The 20,149-nt window shown below is 46.6% G+C and overlaps 1 protein-coding gene across 3 annotated transcripts in view; it reads right to left on the bottom strand.

Moving 5' to 3' along the window:
• The window catches only part of CHRNA4 (cholinergic receptor nicotinic alpha 4 subunit), a 64,483-nt gene that overhangs the window by 7,693 nt on the left and 36,641 nt on the right, over positions 1–20,149 (bottom strand). For 2 of the 3 annotated variants that reach the window (XM_044455262.1, XM_044455263.1), the window contains one exon: positions 4,354–5,737. In XM_044455262.1, the coding sequence (XP_044311197.1) occupies positions 4,354–5,737 (1,384 nt within the window). The remainder of the gene's footprint in view (positions 1–4,353; positions 5,738–20,149) is intronic. The other variant, XM_044455264.1, reaches the window with a different exon arrangement.

The raw sequence follows: 20,149 nt of genomic DNA, 5'->3' as shown, positions 1-20,149 counted from the left end.
GTTCTGCATCTTTAAGGCCAAACTTGGGTTTCTTAGATACAACAGGCTGATCTTTTGGGGTTGTTAATTCTAATGCTAGATATTTACATACTGGGTTAAGCGCAGGGTTACTTGGAAGCATTTAAACACATTTTTCTGGGGAAATTATTCCAGTCTCTGTGGCACTGGAAGCTGGAGAAGTAATTTCAGTTTTCATTTCCAAACCAAGAACAAAACAAATATGTTCTGGTATTGCAGACACTATATCTTTTTTGCCAAAAGTTGAAGAAAACCCAAGGTCACCAGCAGTAATTCATTTTCCTGCAATTTGATTCCTTGCTCTCACAGTGGGTTGTCTTATTATTTTTCTTCTATTGGATTAAACATGCAATGGACTTGTCCTTTATAGCAGGCAAAATTGTGTTGACATTTGCTATGGAAGGTTCCTTCCCATGAAGAGTGGTGAAGCAACAGGCAAGAGAGAAACATCATCCTGATAGAAAAAGATGAGCCGGAGTATTACATTTCTCATCGCACTGTCTCGTGTTGCAAATTAAAGCAGATGAGAAAGCACGGGGCACAGGAAAATAACAACATTATAATGGCTTTTGCAATAACATCAGGAGGAGAGATGTTTACGAGAAATGTGTGACAAGCTTTCTCTAACAACCAAAAAAGCAAGATAAAAATCGTTTCTATTATAAGCAATATTGGGAGACCTGGCATGGAACAAATTATATCATGTGACTTCCAGCAAATGGAACAAGTTCTATTATTATGAGGATTTCAATTGATTTCCCCCTTCTTTTTCTTTCCTAGGGTGGTAGGCTGCAGCCGTGTCCAAATCACTAGCTGGTTTCTTAGATCAGGGTGCAGAGGTGCGGGCTCAGCAGGTCCAGTCCGGGGTTCTCCAACTGTCCATGCCCCCTTCCCTTGGCCCCATACCCTTTTCTCCAGCCCCGAACCAGCTGGTGATTTGCTGGGGTTTGTACAGCTTTTCCCCATTCCAGAAGATTCTGATGGGTCCTCAAAGATGCAGTTACTGGCCATATGAGGTTTAATCTAATCTAACTGCTGGCCTTGCCTTCGGCCCCATCTGCCACTAGCATGTGTCCCTGCAAACATCTTCATAACAGGATCTGCACCCCTGACTTAGATGGACCTGAGCCCGGGGATCTCTGGCTCGAATATGTTTGCTAGAGGTTTGCTTTAAGCACTGAGCAATGGCTGTTACCTCCAGTCCCTACATTGCCACAGCAGTAAGTCCTTTTGCCACAGAAGTTCCTTCATGCCAGCGTCGGCAAACAAAAGGGAGTCCTACAGCATCATCCACGGGGCTGGCTGGATTTGGCCCTGGGACCTGCAGTCACTGTAACCTGAAATCTAGACCAATTTTCTTCTGGTCTTTGGCCTGGTTGAGGCCAAAAACTACTCTGAGCGTGCTGGAGGGGGAGTTCTGCCCAAAGACAGATGGGTATGAAGCCTTATTGAGTCTGTTGGACCCTTTCCCCCCAAACTCCAGTGAATGGATGAAAAAAAGTCAGAGGTTGAAAGTAAACAAGTAAAGTATTTGTTCAATTTTAACTGGATGTTGTAACATGCTTGGATTGCCTGTTTCAATCCACCAAGTAAAAATCTGAAGCCCAGTTTCCAAATGGAAACAAGCCCAGTCACTTAGCTTCCTCCCTCCCCCACCTGTGCTCAATACTCCTTCGCTGTGTCATTCTCCCAAACTCAGTCGCCAGAGTGCTTTGTATAAATAGTAGACAGCAGCGATAATAATTCCCTGTCTTGTTGGTGGCTTATCTATAAAGGAAAATGCATTCAAGCTCTCCCCAAATGAGCAGCCAAGACTGGCTTTTTTAGTTCCCTCCGTTGGCTTTTTATCTGCTCTGCAAGGTACAGCCGTTCTGTTTGCAGATTATAGCTTTTGGGTTGGGCTGTTGCACTCAACAGTATTTGGTGCTCAATCCTAGGAGAGAGCTTGGAATGCTCCACCATTTCTGGGTTGCCAGGAGCACCCATCGCTAACTGCGGTGTTCAGTCCTCAGGGCAGTTCCATGGGAGCTTCTGGAAACCCTGGTGCACCTTCCCCAATTTGCTTGCAGAGAGCATGCTGGTTCTCTCCTCTGTCATCACTGCAAGTTTTCCTTCTGGGGGTGTGTGTGTGTGTGTGTGTGTGTGTGTGTGGAAGGTCAAGGCAGCTACCAAATCTGTTGTGACAAACTGCAGTGTATTAGGCTTTAGACATAAAGAAACATACAGGCACTCAGGACTGAAGATCCTGAAGGGTCAAGTTCCCAGAGATGGAAAGTCTATGAATGACCCAAAGCAGAGGTAGCAGGCAAGATGGAGGTCATGGCCTCACTGAGAGCAAAAACCAGACTGGGAGACCTCTTGGGAGAGGGCAAAAGAGAGCAGAAATGGGCTGCATTGTCCAAGCAATGCAGGAAAGGAACTTGGTGCGGGAGGCAAACAACACAGAAAGGCAGCTGTGACTCAGTTGGTGACAAGCTGTCCAAATTGAGAAAGTTCTCCGAGCATTATAGGAGCAGGACTGGCTCTCCAGAAACTCCCCTCCCCAGAATGCTTGCAGGTCTTCTTTCTCTGAAATAATCCAGGAGGTTGTAGAAACAAAGGGCTGTAGCCCACAGGGCTCCCAATCCGAGCTCAGTGGCACCTCATTACACCACTGGTAAATAGCATGTTGCACTGCTCTGCAGAACAAACCTATTTGTTGGCATTTCTTTGTAGCCACTGCAGTGACTGTGCAGGATTAAAAGGGATGGGCATGAACAGCTGTAGCCATCTCCATTTCTTTAAAGGGTTTCTATCCCAAGTTGGCTTGCAAAACCCACAGAAAAGCACAGATATATGCAGCCCACATTAAATGAATTGCTCAGATGGTAAAACCAGTCAACAGAGGAGAGAACCCTTTGAAGACCATGCCTGCAGGAATATGTTTTATATGGTCTTTTTGTAGGATGTTGGCCACCTGACCTCTGGGTCATCTCTCACCTCCACCCCAACCCCCTGGGTTTTCAGAGACTTTACAAAACATAGTACACCATTTTCAGGATACCTTGAAGCTTGATTTTTAAAAAAGAATTCCAAGAGCTCCAGGATGTTGGATGGACCCAACAACCAATGCTGCGCTTCTACAATGTGACTGTTAACCAGAAGGGTCTATGCATCGCTATGTGTCACTATGTACACAATCACTTATGGAATTGAGGGGAGGGGGGAATAAGGTTGATTCCCATACAGATGTTTTTAAATTGCCCACCATGGACATTTGAAATGTGCCCTTGAAAAAATGCATTTTGATAGATGTGTGTGGGTCAGGATTAGGTGTGACTCCATGGAACAGGAAGGAGAAGCTGATGGTTCCCTTTTCACCGGGGCTTTTATTCTGAGCTATCCAGGAGGTCCCCGAGGTGCTCCAGGGTGATAAACCCAGCTGGAGATGGAGTTCAGCACCATGGAGAGCTCCTGTTAAGCTTGACAGACATGGAGAGCTCCTATTAAGCCTGGATGAGAACTAACTAGTTTCCCTGTTAATGCACAAAAAAGCTTGAATTGTTAAGCAGCAATTGTAGGGATTCCTGCTGAGCTGAAATGGGGTGGAGGGGTCACAGCAGCTTGCCAGAATAAACGAGAGCCCCTCTCCCCATGCACGATTTGTTGGGGGATCAGTTAGCAAAGGGGCTAATGGAAGTGCAGACTTCCACTCACTCTAATGGGCTCCATCTTGCTGTTGCAAGTGCAGCATGAACCCAAATCTAATTGGCTAGCGATAGTCATTATTTCATCACATTTCCATTGCTGGCCAGTTCACAGCCATTCACAAAATGCAAAATTCACATCCAGCAGGTGAATCCTGACTGGCTAGAATCGCCTGAGGATGAATGAAGCAGAGGGGGAAAACTGGTCTTGAAGGGACAGCAAAGGGGGATGGAGAAAAGCCACCTGAAGCAATCAAGACCTCTTTATTTATTGTATTTATACCCCACCTTTTTTTTTTTCCTTTCAAGGAATTCAGGACAGCTTATATAACTCTCCTCCTGCTCTCAGTCTTATCCACACAACAACAACCCTGTGAGGTATGTTGGGCTGAGAGTCTTGCCTGACCCAAAGACACCCTATGAGCTCCATGGCTGAGTGGGGACTCGAACCCGGATCACCTGAGTCCCAGTCCTGCACTCTGAACCACTACACCACACCGGAGAGACTGAGCAGGGTGGTGTTCACCCCATTGAGCCTGGAGAACATACTGCTCCACATTAGCAGTTCTACGAAATAGAATCTGGAGTCAAACCACTCTGGGTTTTGACTTGCAGGGAGCAAAGACAAAAAAGAACCGTCGTGACTTACTGAAAAATCTGCGTCTTCCGCTCTCAAGTGATCTGCAATATAATGGACACCTTCCACAGCCAACTTCAAGGCAGGAGACATCAGCAGGAGCTGCGGGTCTTTTGCAGCGACAGTCTTGCTTCCTTGCCCTGAGGCGCTGGCTGACTCGGTTTTCTTGCATTTGCATTTGCAGTGGGTAGGTTTGGCTTTGGGCTGCTCCTCACTGAGATGGCACCGTGGAGAGGCTGGTGACCCACTGGATTGCCCATTGGTCTGGGAGGACTCCTCTTGCAAGTAGCAATACTGGATGCTCCTGGACCGGCAGCGGATGGTTCCTTCCTCGGCTTTCCCAGGGCTGCTGTACATCTGCTGGACACTTAGTGACCTGCCTTTGGAAATTGAGCTGGACTGGGAGTCTCCCAGTGGGTGACAAGGAGGTTGGAGCGACGTGCAGCTCGCCCGAATAGGCTCTGGACGCAACATGGAATACTGGCCTGATGGTGACTTGCACACCGGCTGTGGCTTGGCTTGGTCATCAAGGTGGGTGCAGAAAGAGGATGTGGGAGACTGCTCATTGCTCTGAGGGCTGTTGGACGATGAGGTAGTGAAGTTGGGTTCCACTTCAGTCTCTGACCAAAACCGTTGAGAGTTGGCTATTTTGTGCATGGACTCAATGAGCTTCTTGCAGTTATCCTTGACGGTCGAAGGACGTTTCATGAAGAGAAGGCGTGGGACAACATCAAGGAAAACCTTCCTCACCCAATCTGGCATGGTGTGGGTGCGAGGAGAGCGGTGGTGGACATTGAGCACAAAGACTGTGATGATGATGGACAAGGTGACGAAGATCATGGTGAAGAGCAAGTACTCCCCAATCAAGGGAATGACCAACGAGGTGGAGGGGATGATCTCCGTGATGAGGAGAAGGAAGACCGTCAAAGACAGCAGGACTGAAATGCAAAGAGTGATCTTCTCCCCACACTCGGAAGGCAGATAGAAGACCAGAACAGTCAGGCAGGAGATCAGTAGACAAGGGATGATTAAGTTAATGGTGTAGAACAGCGGGAGGCGCCGGATGATGAAGGAATATGTGATGTCGGGGTAGATCTCAGAGCAGCACTCATACTTCTTGATGTTGTAGTTGCCCACAGCGTTGATGATCACCCATTCTCCACTCTCCCAATAATCCAGCTGGTCCACGTGGCGGTGCATGCTCTCCAAGTCTATCTTGGCCTTGTCATACGTCCATGAGCCAAACTTCATGGTGCAGTTTTGCTGATCAAACGGGAAGAAGGTGACGTCGATGCTGCAGGAGCTTTTATAGATGGCTGGTGGCATCCATTTGATCCGGCCATCGTAGAACAGGTGAGCTTTGGTGAGGTGGGTGACCGCAAAATCCCCATCTGCACTGTGAGAAGAAGAGAATCAAACACAAAGAGGAAAATCAGAGGTAGGTCTGATGTATTTCTTGACTTAATGTCAAGAAAATGGTCTGGGGTGAGCAGTGCTGTGTAACCACGCGGATGGTTAGTGGTATATAAATCTGTCCCATCAAATTAAGTAATTAATTGATATGAACTGTGGTTGGTGTGCTGCCTCTGGTCACCTGCAAGGCAGGTGAGTATGGCTCCACCTCCCCAATAGATATTTTCACTAAGATATTCATCAAGCCAATGACTACGACGATTTTTCCTCCCCTCTCAGTCCTTTGCTTCCAAGCCCATTAATGATGACTCTTATTGAATCTTTCCTTAAAATGAAATGGAAAGGATTATTGTGTCAAATTTGATTCCACTAAAGCCTTGGCAAAGGAATTCTGTGTGTGTGTGTGTGTGTGTGTGTTTGTGTGTGTGTGTACTAGGCATCTTCAACCCAGTGTCTTCCAAAAGGGCTAAGCTATAACTCCCATCATCTGCAATCTCTGCTAGTCAGGGATGATAGCAGTTGTAGTACAGTCCATCTGGAAGATCCCAGGTTGATGGGAGCTTGGGTATACACACACCCGTGACATATCCAGTCTAATTTTAATTTTATATTTTTAAATCAATGTATTTTTTGTATTTTTGTATTTAATGGTAATTTATTATGTACTATTGTATTTCAATGTATTTTATCGTGTTGTAAGCCGCCCCGAGGTTTTGGCAAGGGGCGGCATAGAAATGTAATAATAATAATAATAATAATAATAATAATAATAATAATAATAATATAAGGACCCTGTTAAACATACCCTAGAAAATACCACATTTTAAAAATGTCATCCAAGTTCTTTTGCCAGGGGAATTTAGCCTTTTTATCTATAATTCACAACAATCGTCTCAGAAATAAGGAATAAGATCTTCTGGTGGCGTCTTTTGCATGGATATCATCTCAGATTTTCTCTCCATTTATACAAAGTAATGTAGCTTAACTCCAAACCTTCTCATATCAGTATGATGAGAAGGTTTGCAGATCTATTGATTATTGCAGATCTGGCTATTGGCCAGACAAATGCAACTTACTGATTTTAGCTGTGGACATATTTTGTTGCATTTTTCATTCACAATTGTGTTCATGTATGTTTGGAAGTGCAAGTCGGTGGCATTTGCTAAGGCTGGGGGTTTAATTATTCATTCATAAATAACCGTGCTAACTGGTCTAATCTCATGGGGAGGCATTCACAAATATTTCAGAGAAAATGCACATATTGGGAAAAATGTGGATTTCGTTGCATTTAGTTCCCCAAGGAATGCCTGCAAAGTGGGGTAAAGCAGGATGGGTTATTGGGGGCTCTCTCTGATTTACAGAATAAAATGTGTGAAAGGAAAGAAAAAGTCCTGTCCAAACAAGTTTGTAATCTGGATTTTAACACAAAGAAGCAGAGGGAAGAAGCAAGAGGGGAAATGGGTGCAAGTGAATCTATGAATGGGAGAAAGGGGGGTAAGCGGATGAGGTTCCAAAGGGACAGCTCTCCCATGCAGTAGGGTGGCGTCCTGCCTCAGGCAACAGAGAGTGGCACATTCCACCAGAAGCCACCTCCAGCCGGTGTTCCAGAGATCTCCGCCATGGCAGCAGCCCTGAGCTGAAAGGGGACACCCTTAAAAGGAGAAAGGAGCTTCTGTGCCTCTGCCCCACGGAGCATTTCAAAGAGTTACACTCACTCTGCATAGAGCTTAACAAATCTCCACCATCACCATACAAAGAAGGTCATACGTGGGAACCTGAGACTCAGTGGAAGCAGCTGCCCTCCGGCAATTAGCGGATTGGCAGAAGACGTGGCGTGTGAGGAGCCTTTCCTGATTCAGGGTTCGGCTTCTTCACCACTATGCTAACCAACCACCAGGCCCTACAGGAGTCTAGGGGGAGTATTTGTGTATCTTGGCCTTCCCCCATGTGGTGCTCTCCAGATATTTTGGGCAATAGCTCCCATCATCCGTGGGCAACGGCTGCGGGGGATGAGAACTGTGGTCCAAAACTTCTGGAAGGCACCAGCTTGGAGAAGATTTTTCTACATCAAATGATGCTTTCTTAATGGATAGAGTGTGACAGAAACGTACTGCCGCCACCGTGTCCTTCGTTACGCCTACATGCTGGGCAAGTTAATTATTCAATCTGCTTGCAAGCAAACGAAACGTCTGTCTGGTCTCCTGTCTGGAAGACTACCGTGCCCGATTCATAATTTTAACGGGTTGCTGAGCCAGTCTTCATGCTCTCCTTCTTGGCTGAATGCAGGCCTATTTTCATCTGACTGTCTATCCTTGTTTGCCCATTTGAAGTACAAAAGGTTTGCAGGCACGCATGTTAATGATACGAGGAGGATTTGTTGGGATTTTGCGGGGACTGTGTGTTTGTGCGTGTGTGTTTGCAGTGAGGAGAACAAGGGACACGTGTGTCTGCATGTAGATGAAGTGTGTGGTTGCCTGCTGGGGTGTGTGTGTGTGAGAGAGAGAGGGAGGGAGGGAGGGAGGGAGAGCAAGAGAGAGAATTTGGATGGGTGAGGAGCCATGCTGGGGGAGGCAGGGAGGCAGGGAGGGAAGGAGGGGGGAGCGGGAGAGAGAGAGAGAGAGAGCTGATTTGCACAGTAGTCAGGTGCAGTTGGCTATTTTGAATATTCACCCCCTAGTGAGGGATTCCCATGATTTGTCATGACATCTGAAGCCAAGAAACATGGCATACTGGAAGGTTACATAACCCTGAAAGAACCCTACAGCTATCCATAGGTTATTTGAGCACTATTTACCCTCCAATAAGCCATACTGCCCAGGTTCAGATGGCACAACAAACCACAGCAACCTGCTGGGGAATGAGCATTCGGAATGGCCACCTGAATGCACTGCAGGCCGCCATGGTTTCAACAAGCCATGATGGGCTGCAGTCACTGGGAAACTGGCCCAGTGTTTGTACCATTAATACTCCAGAGTAGGGACAGCATCCTGGCAGCTCTATTTTGAACCATCTGAAGTCTCCGGACTGTCTTCAAGGGCAGCCCCACGTAAAGCCTGTTACAGAAATCCAACCGGGAAGTAACCAATGCATGCGTTGAGTATGATGTCCATGCAGCAGGCCGCTGAGAGAGGCAGGCCATTGGGCACTGTGGTCCTGAGCCATGCAGGACGTTCTGGGCTAAACCCAGCACCCTGAACTGTTCTCAGAAGGCTGCATCTTATCTGTTCAGAGCTTCTGTTCCCAGTTATTGGGGTAGCTGCCCAGTTTTGCCCAATCTCCAACTTCTGAACAGTCTTCAATGGCAGCCCCCACAAACGGCATTGCGCCAATCTAGTTTAGAGATTAGCAGCATGTAGATGACCAAAACTAGCCTATCCTCGTCCAGATAGGGGTATAGCTGGGTGACCAGCTATACCTTGCTGCCGAGGCCACCTGAGCCTCAAGTGCTTGGAGAGGGAGAGAATTCCTGTGGGTCATGGTGGGCAGCCAACAGGTCTACACTGATGCTGAACCAAGTGCCCAGTTGGCAAAAGGGACAGACTAGCTCCTCCCAGTTTGCCCACCCAAGTCTTGCTAATGTAAGCCAGTTGGGTTGCTTCAGCCACTATTAAATCGAGAAGGTCTTACTGTGGACCAGTCTGGCCTTGGTCCATAGCACCTGGAGACCAAGTAGAGCAACCACCACAGCTGCGATGTGGCGAAGGCCAGGACGTTGTCCGGCCATTAGTGGTCTGGGCCATGTTTCCTGACCTCCTCCCAACACTTCATCTCTCTCTACGGATCCTGCTCCTCACAGATCCTCCACCTTGGCCCCATACCTTTCCAAGGCTCAGCCCCCCCACCTGAAGAAGCTCCCCGCAAAAGACGTCCCATTGGAGCTGTCCCCTTCAGGGTCAACACCAGCAGGGCACCAACTCCCTATTTCTCAAGCCAGCAGAGAAAAGCCTCCCCAGAGACTACACAGCTGGCCTACATGGCCCATTATTTCTGGGGCTGCTCCCTTTTCCCTGGGAAAATTTTCTGAGCAAGCAGAGGAACCAGCCTGCAAGAAGCAACAAGGGCGAGGGCGACACTGGCTAGCAGCTGGTGAGTTCCCAGTTTCCTTCCGATCACTGGCCAGACTTCAGGCCGCAGGATGGAGCTGGACAGAGCTGCCCAGCCAAGGTCAAGTGCAGAGTAGGTGAAAAACCCGCCAAAATGGCCAATCTGTTTGTCAACAAACACCAGTCCTGCTTAGTCCTTGTGCAAGCAGCTGATCTTGGATGCCCCAAAGGGAGGGTTGGCATGCACTGCTCATGGAGTGAGAGGGGCAAAATTAAATAGCCCACTAGAACCCCTTCCTTCTCTCCAATGAGAGATCAGATCAGAAATTCCCTTGCTGGCACTAAGAGGAAAAGCCCCAGGATTTCCTTCCTGGCCTTAGCAAGGGGCCCTCAGGGTTGCGCCCAGATTTGCTGCCCTCGGCACTGCCCCATATACATCTTCAGGTGAAAAAAAAATTGCACATCCCAGAACTAGAGTTTGCAACAAAGACATGAATGAGCACGTGGGCTTTTTGCGATGCTGCCCCAGTGTGAACGTCCCACCATCTTGAAAAGGAGGCTCTCCAGGCTGGCCCACCCATTTGGCCAAGTGAAACAGCGGCCTAAGGTGGCAAATGTTAGAAGCAAGTGGCTGAAGGACTGGAGGGGGGCATTTGGCTATGGGGCAGGATAAAAATCTAATACATAAAATAAATAAGTAAATAAAAACTGCATGTCCCATGGCTTTTGCTGTGCCCAGCTAGTCTGCCAGCTTCAATCATGGTGAAGGATGCTGTCACGTGGCCAGCGGTGAAGAAAGATTCTACCAAAAGTCCAGCTGACTTTTGTACCAAAAGCAGAGGAAACATCTTGCGCTTTGGCTCAGGGACAGCTAAGTCTTGGGCAGTGGGAGTTAACTTCTCACCAGTCAAGAAAAGGACAAGATCTATTGGAAAATGCATCAATCAAGACATATTTCAGACTCCTTCATCTCAGCAAGCTGCTAGTCCTCTTGACAATTTCAGAAGTTCCACCTCTAGCTGTGAGCCATTCCCTCCCACACATAGCCCACTCCTGCCTCACTCATTTTCTCTCCACTGAGAACGTCCCTACCAAAGTCAAGTAAAAATGATTAAATCCCCGTTGTTTCACTGTCGCATCGCATCTGTGCGCAGAGGCAACCATGCAGCATTCAGGGGAATCTTTACATTTCACAAATGCAATGTGCTTCCCCAGATGAGTTCTGTCTGGGGAAAGTGATTGCCGGAACGACACGGCTTCTATGCGGAACACATTTAATAATTTATTTCAAGTGGAAGTCAGACAGTCTCTTCTCGCCGGGCCTTTCTTTGATGATTAGCAAACTGTTTTTGCAAAAGTTTGTGGCAGAAAGTTCTTGCTATACTTTCAGTCCCCCAGCCCCAAAATGCGCAGTGGTTTGAATTCAGACTTAGTCATTCTTAGAGCAGACACTTTGAAATCAGCGGTTTTAAATTAGTCATGACTAACGTGCAGAAAACCTTTTCATCTTTCAAACTACATTTAGGCTGGAATGCTTCCAACATTCTCACTTGGTTTCATCCCTGAATTTTGACTCTTCCAGTCTCCAGCTTCCCTAGTCCTGATGCATTAGGAATCCCTCATAGTTCTGGAGCTGTTTATTCACTCCCAAATTTTTTACAAAATTTGATGTCCACTCCGTTAGTCACTGCTTTAGCTTCTTTTGTTCCATCGTGTGTTTTCTTTCCCTCTGCATGAAAATACGTTGATTAAATACTGTGTTTACCTTGTATAAACTTATACACAGTTGTATCAAGATTCTGTGTTGTGTTCTACCCATGCCTGGGAGCAAACATGGACAGAAGTGAAACCCTGCAGGAAAAGACTCTTGTTGCAATGTGTACAGCCCCATTCAGATGCTTCTGGGGTTTTATCAATGCACACAGATATCCAGAGTAATTTACGGAGCTCAAAACTGAGGCAAGCTGTCCATTTCCGCTGTTGAGTGTTTTTATCCACAATTCCAGTCCTTACCATTGCTGCTTTAATCAACATTTTTAAATGACTTGCTCCTCTCAAAATAAGCAATGAAAGGCTAATTCTGATGCACTTAAGTCATTGGCCAGCAACATTTTGAGAGGTATGAAATGAGGCAGTTAGCTAAATTGCGACCCACAAATTTGTCGAAATGGTGTTGCTCAATTACCTCATATAGGAACTTGCAGCGTATTTGAATTCCTAATCATAGAAGCAATGAAGAAATGGAATTGGGGAAAAGACTCTGATTCTTTTATTCCACATTTTAAGTTTCTAGACAATGCCTAAGCATCATTTGCTTTCTTCGCCTCTCTACATTAATGATGTAGACTGAAAGCAATCTAGTTTCCATCATATATATGATTTTATCAAGAGTGTTTGTATCAACGTTCCACCAATGAGCACGTGCACTTCTGCTTGTGCATAAAACACAATAGCAAGAGAGTGTTATTGTGATGTTGTTGTTACTGCGCTGCATTCACATCCCACAGTGCAGTAGCATCAAGTTAATTTTTCATGGCATTTCATCAATGAACGCCGGTGCATATGAGTGTCCGTAAAATACGCTCGCCGGGACAGCGTTTTGAAACAGAAGCCATAAAATGCATGTCCCTGGCAAGGCAGGGTTTGGGGAATATTTGCAGTGGTTCTTAGCCAAAGCACAGAAGTTCACAGAAGCTTCTGTAAAAGTTATACCAAAGAAACCTCGATACCACGAAGGGCATGATTAGATCCAGATTGCTTTTCACATCGTTCTTCATTTTTTGCAGTGCTTTATCCGTGTACAGATGGACAGTAGGCAGGCAGAGCAGGGAGAGATGCAAGCGAGCCGCAAGGAAGCCCCTTCCCACCTGACGCCTCGTTTTCTTTTTGTATACATGCGGGGAAGGAAGGGGGCCGGCTGCCGGTGGTGGTGAGCACAGGAGAAGATGCGGTAGGATGACCGAGGCTTCCAGCTTTTATGATCCAAACAGAAAATGACTGTTCTGGAGAACTTTACATAATTGCTTCCTGATGTCTCTCGCCACAGGAGGATACACAAATTTCTAAGCAGGTCACTGCTTCCCTTGTTTGTTTTCTGGCTGTCTTGTTTTACTCTTCATACCAGACTGGTACACAGGAGCTTTAGCAGTGGTGTTCTCAAAATGGGAGGTTTCTGAATTTCCACCTGCCTTGCTAATCAATCTGTTCCTTAATGGTTTGTACCAGGGAAAGGGAAAGAGATACAGAGAAAGAGAAGGCAGGAAGAAATGGGGACACAGGCAGCTGCCCTGTAGTACAGAACAAGCGAGAAATGCATGTAGCATAGTGATTACAGCCCCATGTGTGGGCCTGACCCAAATGCTCACTCAGCTCTGAAGCTCACTGGGCAGTCGGAACCACCACTCTGTCTCAGCTTGGCCTACCTCACAGGGTTGTAAGGAAGAATTAATAGGAGAGTGGAGAGCTTAGAATCTTAGAGGAAAGATCGGAACTGAAAAGTAATACAAACAAAAGGAGTTGTATGTGGAGGTGTGATTCTGTTGTGTGCACAGCCTCTACGCTGCTGAAAGGTCGGGTGGGGAAAGGGGAAAGGGATGCCCCTTACTTCCCACCAGTGTCCATGGTCTCTCTTCTTCCTGCTTGCTTTGCTCTTTTGCAGCCACCTTCAAGCTGCAGAGCCTGGCCTCCCTCTTTTTCTTTCTTTCCCTTCAAGCCCCAACTGCTGAATTCTGTCACCAAAGAAGAGGCATTTTGCTTCGTGAAGCACCAGCCAAGCAATTTCTTGGAGACAGCTGCAGAGGAAGCACATGAAAGCCATTGTGTTTTGGTTTATTAAGACAATTCCATTTGTAAGAACGGCTGGAAAACTTGGCCTGCACCCAGGTATTTCCTGCAGATTAACAAGCACTTGGCCAAGGAATTTAGCCAGGTGGGACCCTGGTGCATCCGCTTCTGGAGCAGCTGTGCTACAATGCGGGAGCACAGACCTAGCGTACACAAGACGCCAGATTCAGTTCGTGGCATCCCCACTGGGAAGGACCCCTGCAAGTGCCAAAGGTCTGAGACATGTGCAAGCTAGAGGGACCCATAATCAGACCCAGGAGGCAGTTTTTATGTTTTGCCTCTACGTTTACAGCAGTGGGACAGGGCAGGGGCGGGGGGCTGATCATCTTTCAGCCCAAAGAGCCAAATTCCGTTTTGAAGATGCCCTGAGGGTTTTTGCAATTCGCATCTCTCAGGAACTGCCTTCTCATAGTGGGCAGGGCCAGAAGCACAGGAGGAGGAGCCAAGACAAAGCGAAGGCGTCAAAATACCTGAAATACCAGCAAGTTAGCTTTTGCTGCCTTAGGAAAGGGCATTTTCATGCTTTTAGAGCCTTGCCACACCAAGCTATGAAGCCACCACTTCAGGACTTTGAATGTTGTTGTTGCTCAGCTGCAAAGTCATGCCCAACTCCTCACGACCCCGTGGACCACAGCACGCCAGACCCTCCTGTCCTTCACTGTTTCCCATTCTCCCAAATTCAGGTTCATTGCGTCAGTGACACTATCTAACCATCTCATCCTCTGCTGTCGCCTTCTCCTTGGGCCATCAGTCGTTCCCAGTATCAGGGTCTTTTCCAGGGAGTCCTTCCTTCTCATTAGGTGGTGAAAGTATTTGAGCTTCAGCTTCAGTATCTGCCCTTCCAAAGAACAGTCAAGATTGATTTCCTTTAGGACTGACTGATTTGGTCTCCTTGCAGTCCAAGGGACTCGCAGGAGTCTTCTCCAGCACCACAATTCAAAAGCGTCAATTCCTGGGTGGTCAGCCTTCCTTTTGGTCCAACTCTCACAGCCATACATTACAACTGGGAAAACCAAAGCTTTGACTATAAGGATTTTTAATGCCACCCCACTATATTCCAAGCAAACACTATTATCCCAGTGTCCTTTAGGGTTCTGGACTTAATAGTCCCATTCTGTTTAAGGGTCCTTCTACTATTCTCCATTCCCAAAGAGGCCCAGTCTGTAGTTTTTGTAGCTCTTCCAGGCCTAGGAGGTTTTATCACAGAACTGAGATCGGAATTGTTGTCTCTTTCTTGAGTTTCTGTTATATCACCTCTATTCTATCCTGTAACCGAATATTATAATTACAGATGTAAGAAAATATATTTTCTGCCACCTTTCCAAGTAATGCTGCATCATAGCCCAGAATTGCCTAGCCAATAATTTGTTAGCCATCCCGAGCCAATAATCCTCCCTGCTCCTTTTCTAGGGCACAGTTCTTTCAAAATCAGAAGTGAATGTGGAAGGTCACCCCTCCATCTAAAGAACCTGTGAACAACTGTGTGTGAGGAATGGCAGGTTCACAGCCAATGCCTCATGTAGAAAGACTTAGAGTGTGGAGGAAGCTGTGCAAAAACTGGGAAAACACCAGACCACCAGTGGGGCTGGAGACAGGGCCAGGGGAGGCAGCGGAGGCTTCTAAAGAACCCCCAAGGGCAGCACCAGGACCCTAAATGGACCATATTCACTGGCCTGAATTTTTGCATCCCTGATTGACAGGCTGCCATGTTTATTTCGCTGTGATGAGCATCTCCATGGGTAAACCTTCATGTCAATAGAGAGAGTGGTTTTGCAGAACTGCCCACCCTTCTTTGCAAAGAAAATTTCAGGATTTTTTTTCAACCATGCACATGATAGATTGGCCAATGATTCTGGTTTTTCTTTTTGCACAGCAGCCTGAGATTTTTCCTTTGCCAGTCTTTCTCTCCAGCTTGCCTTCCCCTAATAGTAGCAAGTAGGAATTTATGTATTTATTTATTTATTAAAACATTTCTATGCCGCCCCTTGCCGAGGCCTCAGGGCGGCTTACAACATCAAATAAAATACAAATTTGACATTTGCAAGGACAAAGGAGGTAAATACTGTGGACCTGTGAGGACCATGCTCATGAAATTTGGGGATACCTTGTAAATTCTTTACATCTTGGATTAGGGGAATCCAAACAGCCTTGTATTGTTTCCACTTGTCTACCATTTCTGAACAATTCTATGATACTTAGAACAATTTGTATATGCAGAATGTTATAGTTTTTCCAATTCATCTTTCCTTTTACTTCCCCACTTCTTGGTTGCTCTCTCAGCCAATTCAACCTCATAAGGTTGTTGTGATTGTGCTTCTGGGTGCTAACCTGATGAATACCACCAAACTCTTTAGACAAATGATGTATAAGATGCATTTTTTGTGCAAACCCAGCTTAAAAATGGCTTGAGATCAATTTGGTCATTGTGTTTAATATTCTGTGGCACAGACCAGCTCATAGAATTAAATGTCATCATTAATTTCTTTGAGAAATGGCTGCAGTCTGAGCAGTTTTAGGACACAATCTATAGAGATGCTTTCCTGGCCAAGCTTCATTAAAAGGAAACTGACTTGTTGGTCCCCACAAGGATAAAGCAGCCTTTTGATAAAAATTCCTCCTGCACACACATAACTGGGTTAGTCAAACGTGGTCCTTCCACCTTCCTGCCCCTCACTAAACATTAAAGAGGCACAAATATTAACATTCAAATTGCAATATTCTCCAATTAAAGAAACCCTTTGCTCGGCAAATATTGAGAACAAAGGAAATTAGAGCTACAAATTAATGAGTTTAGTGGGAAAAGCATTTGCAACTTAATGCTGAGGGTCAGATTTGATTCCACTCTCAGGAGGACTTTAAAATGCCCAGGCTGAGACAGTGCTTTGGAACAAAGTATCTGCTTGATACTTCGCCTCCCTTCCCACAAGAAAAAAGCAAAGAGAACTGGCCCACCAAGTAAAGTTGGCACTGACCAGCAACCACGGTTCTCCAGGTTTTTGGGCTTAATTCTTCCCCAGCTCTACTGGGGACCAAAACTGCAAACTTCTGCTTGCAACTACAGGCCTAGGCAGTCGTCCTGCAGAGAAATCATCGACTTGGTGGTGCTTCAGCCTGTTTCACCACTCATGGAAACTAAACAAATGAACCAGGTGCAAAAATTCTAGAGGACAATGCACCTCTGCATATTCTGGGAGAAAGAGTAGTTACCTGGGAATTTGCGAGTACCCACTTTTTAAAAAATGAGACCTCCAAGTCAGGGCTGGAGTCCAGCCACTTTTCCCCCAAAAGCCCTCCTCTGCACCCCCAGAAGGAGATTGCATGAGCTAAGGTAAAAATAAAGCACCTCCCTACCCTAAAATTTGTCCTGGCCCCAAAATTGGTTTGGAGATTCACCTTTTCACACCCCCACCCTCAACACACACACACACAATTTCAAGGCAACTGTTTTGGTCAAAGAACATTCAACCCATTCTTATTTCTGATCTAGAACAGCTTTAATTTACCCTGATTTTGAAAGATTCTTCCCTGGATGGTGCATATTATATATTACCTAGACCAGCATTTGCCCTGAAAGGTGACACACCTGATTCCTTACTCTTATATAGAATAGGGGTGCAGAACCTCAAGCCTAGGGGTGAAATTCAGCCCACCAAGGGTCCCAATGCAGTCTAGCTGCAGTTGCCAGAGGACCTCGTCCCCTTCCTTTGCCCTGTCCCTTCCACCTGGCCCATCGTTTCCTGGATGCTTCATGTCTTTTTTCCCCATTCTAACAAGCTGGAAGGCATTTCCCATGGCTCAGTATCTGGCAGCAAGTGCTTTAATCCCTCATCTTTTGAAACCCCCAAGGCTCACTGTTTCTGGGAGCTTTTGGTACCCCAGACACAAAACTGCCCTTGTCAGGCTTAATCTCATTATAAAAGGCCATTGTCTAGTAAAACTTTCCCCCAAGAGGTGAAAAACTTGTGTACAGGTTTCAGCTGGAGCAGGGAAATTCAGACTGAATCTTTCCTGCCAGGGAGACTTCTTATCGACTGCAGCTTTTGTTCTGAGCTTCATGAGAGTGATCCATCATGCTACATGGTGGCAAACCTGGTTTGGGAATGGAGAGTAACACTATGGAAAGCTCCTATAAAGGACTGGGGTTTGGTTTTTGTTTTAGAATAAAAACTGAAAGGGATGAGGGTCCACATGGATGGAAGAGTCACCCATCTCTCCAGACGAAGATAATCCTTCAAGGAGCAGTCTTTTTATCATCATCAGATGCATTTATATCTGCCTGTTTCTTCTGGTAAGACTTCCAAAGCCTTACTCCACTCCATTTGTATCTTCACAACAACCCTGCGAGGTAGGTTATGCTGCGAGTGACTGGCTCAGAGTCACCCGGTGAGCATCGTGGCTGACGGGGAGAGGGGCACCAGAACCCAGATCTCCTGAGTCCCTAGCCTACACTCTTATCACCCGACCACCCTCGGGGGACTAGTCAATCCCCTCCCTTCCAAAACATTCCCACTCTCCTGATCAGCCTGGGACCCTGTGGGCAGCAACCCTGAGCGTTTCCAAGGCTTGGGCTTCTGCCTGGTCTCCTCTGTCCGAGGTCCCCCTCCTCCTGAGGATCCCCAACCTCTGGACCCCGTAATACTGTCCAGGAGTGGCCACTGGCTCCACTCACCACTCATAGGGTCTTGGCCATCATGCTGGGGCCACGAGCCAGCAAAAGGGTGATCCCGTGCACTCTTGTCATGGCCCTGCTCATGGTGGGCGTAGATTCCCACCCTCTTCCTTACCCACAATCAACTGAACCCTCCAGCAGGAAAAGATTCACAAACAGCAGCACCAGCCATGTGAGTCTCTTCCTGGCTCTTCCAGGTCAAATCTCATTTGGTCATTTCGTGCATGCAGCCTTCTCTGAAGAACTGCCTTCTTTGAAGCACCTACCTGATCCCACAGATCAGGCTCAGAGACCCTTCTGAAAGAGCCTTCCTCTAAGAGGTGAGGAGGATGGTGAGCAGCAGATGGGCCTTTTTGGCGATTGCACTCCACCTGTGGGGTAGCCTTCGTGGAGCAGTTTGCCTGGCACCCTCATTGCAATCTTTGACAGGCGGAAACAGTTTTATTCCCCAGTCTTTTAAATAATTGACTTTTATAGTAACGATTTTAATTTTGAACGATGCTGATTCACCAGACTTTAATCAATACTCTCAACTGTTATATTTGTTACATTTGTAATATTGTTATATGCACATCGTTGTTTTAACTGTTTTATTATTTGTTTTTATATGGTTGTGATCGCAATCCATTCAGAGAGTCCCACAGGACTACTGAAGCCATATATAAAATGAATCAACCAATCATTCAAAAGAAAGCAAAGGAGATACGTCCCCATTTAAGTCTCTACCCAAAGCCTTTCTTGTTTCCTCTGCTGGCAAGAAATGAAAAAGAATAGAGGTGAAACCGAGGCTTCAGATGTGCGTTTGCTGGGGACGCATCCCTGCGGTTGTTCTGTTATCCTCTCATCTTGGCTCATTATTGTCAAAAGCCACCAGCAGCATGATCTGGAGGACCAAATTAAATCAGGAATGATGGCTAAGTTTGTTCCAGGGAGTATATATATACTTGTCGACATTCAGAAGGAGTCTAAAGCCAAATTAACCTCCTGAGGAGGAATTAACATGCAGTAGTGTTTATTAGAGGAGTTCAAAGGACCAGCTGACAGTTTTGCTTGGTGAAAACGCGCACCAAAGGCGAGGCCTTGCCAAAAAAGCCCCACCCAGCGTGGTCTTTGCTCTGAGTAGCTACAGTGCAAAGGTTTAGACAACCTTCGCCAACCTGATGTTGCCAAATATTTTGCCTCCAGCATTCCTGCCATGTCAGCAGCTGCTGATGGGCACTGGAGCCCTAGACAGCTGCAGGGTGCCAGGTTGTGGTGTTGCAGTGCAGGGGAGGCTGGGGTGGCTAATCCTGGACCAAGTTAGTGGCCAGTTGCCATCATGGCAGCAAGATCTTGTCCCTCCGTGATGTTTCGCACTCTGCCCCCTTTCTCCTCTTGCAAAGAACTCAAGGCAGTCCTCCAGCTTTTATCTTCACGACAGCCCCTTGAGGTAGTTTAGGCTAGCAGTCAGTGACTGGCCCAAGGCCCCTGGTTTTCATGGCCCGAGTGGGGCTAGAATGGGGTTCTCTCATGTCCCAGTTCAGCACTCTAACCACGATGCCATAGGGCCTTTTCTTCACTTTTCTCTCCATGCAGCAAGCTAGTCCTGCAAGCCAAGTTGGGGTGAACTGTCTGCTGATCAAATTCTAAAGTCTGCTGATCAATTGCTGATTCAAATTCTAATTTTAAGATACTAAAACTGGGGCAGTGGCCACAACTGAGGAGCAGGTACTCCAGATCCAGAAGGATCTGGACAGACTGTGGAAGTGGGCAGGAGACAACAGGATGGCGTTCAATGTGGATAAGTGCAAGGTCTTGCACTTGGGGCACAGGAATAGGTGTCATAAGTACAGGTTAGGGG

This window comes from Varanus komodoensis, unplaced genomic scaffold, assembly GCF_004798865.1.
Source record: "Varanus komodoensis strain SLA01 unplaced genomic scaffold, ASM479886v1 scaffold8, whole genome shotgun sequence".
In the NCBI taxonomy this organism is placed as follows: domain Eukaryota; kingdom Metazoa; phylum Chordata; class Lepidosauria; order Squamata; family Varanidae; genus Varanus; species Varanus komodoensis.
The sequence above is the reverse complement of the archived record's forward strand: the minus strand, read 5'-3'. Positions and strand labels throughout refer to the sequence as shown.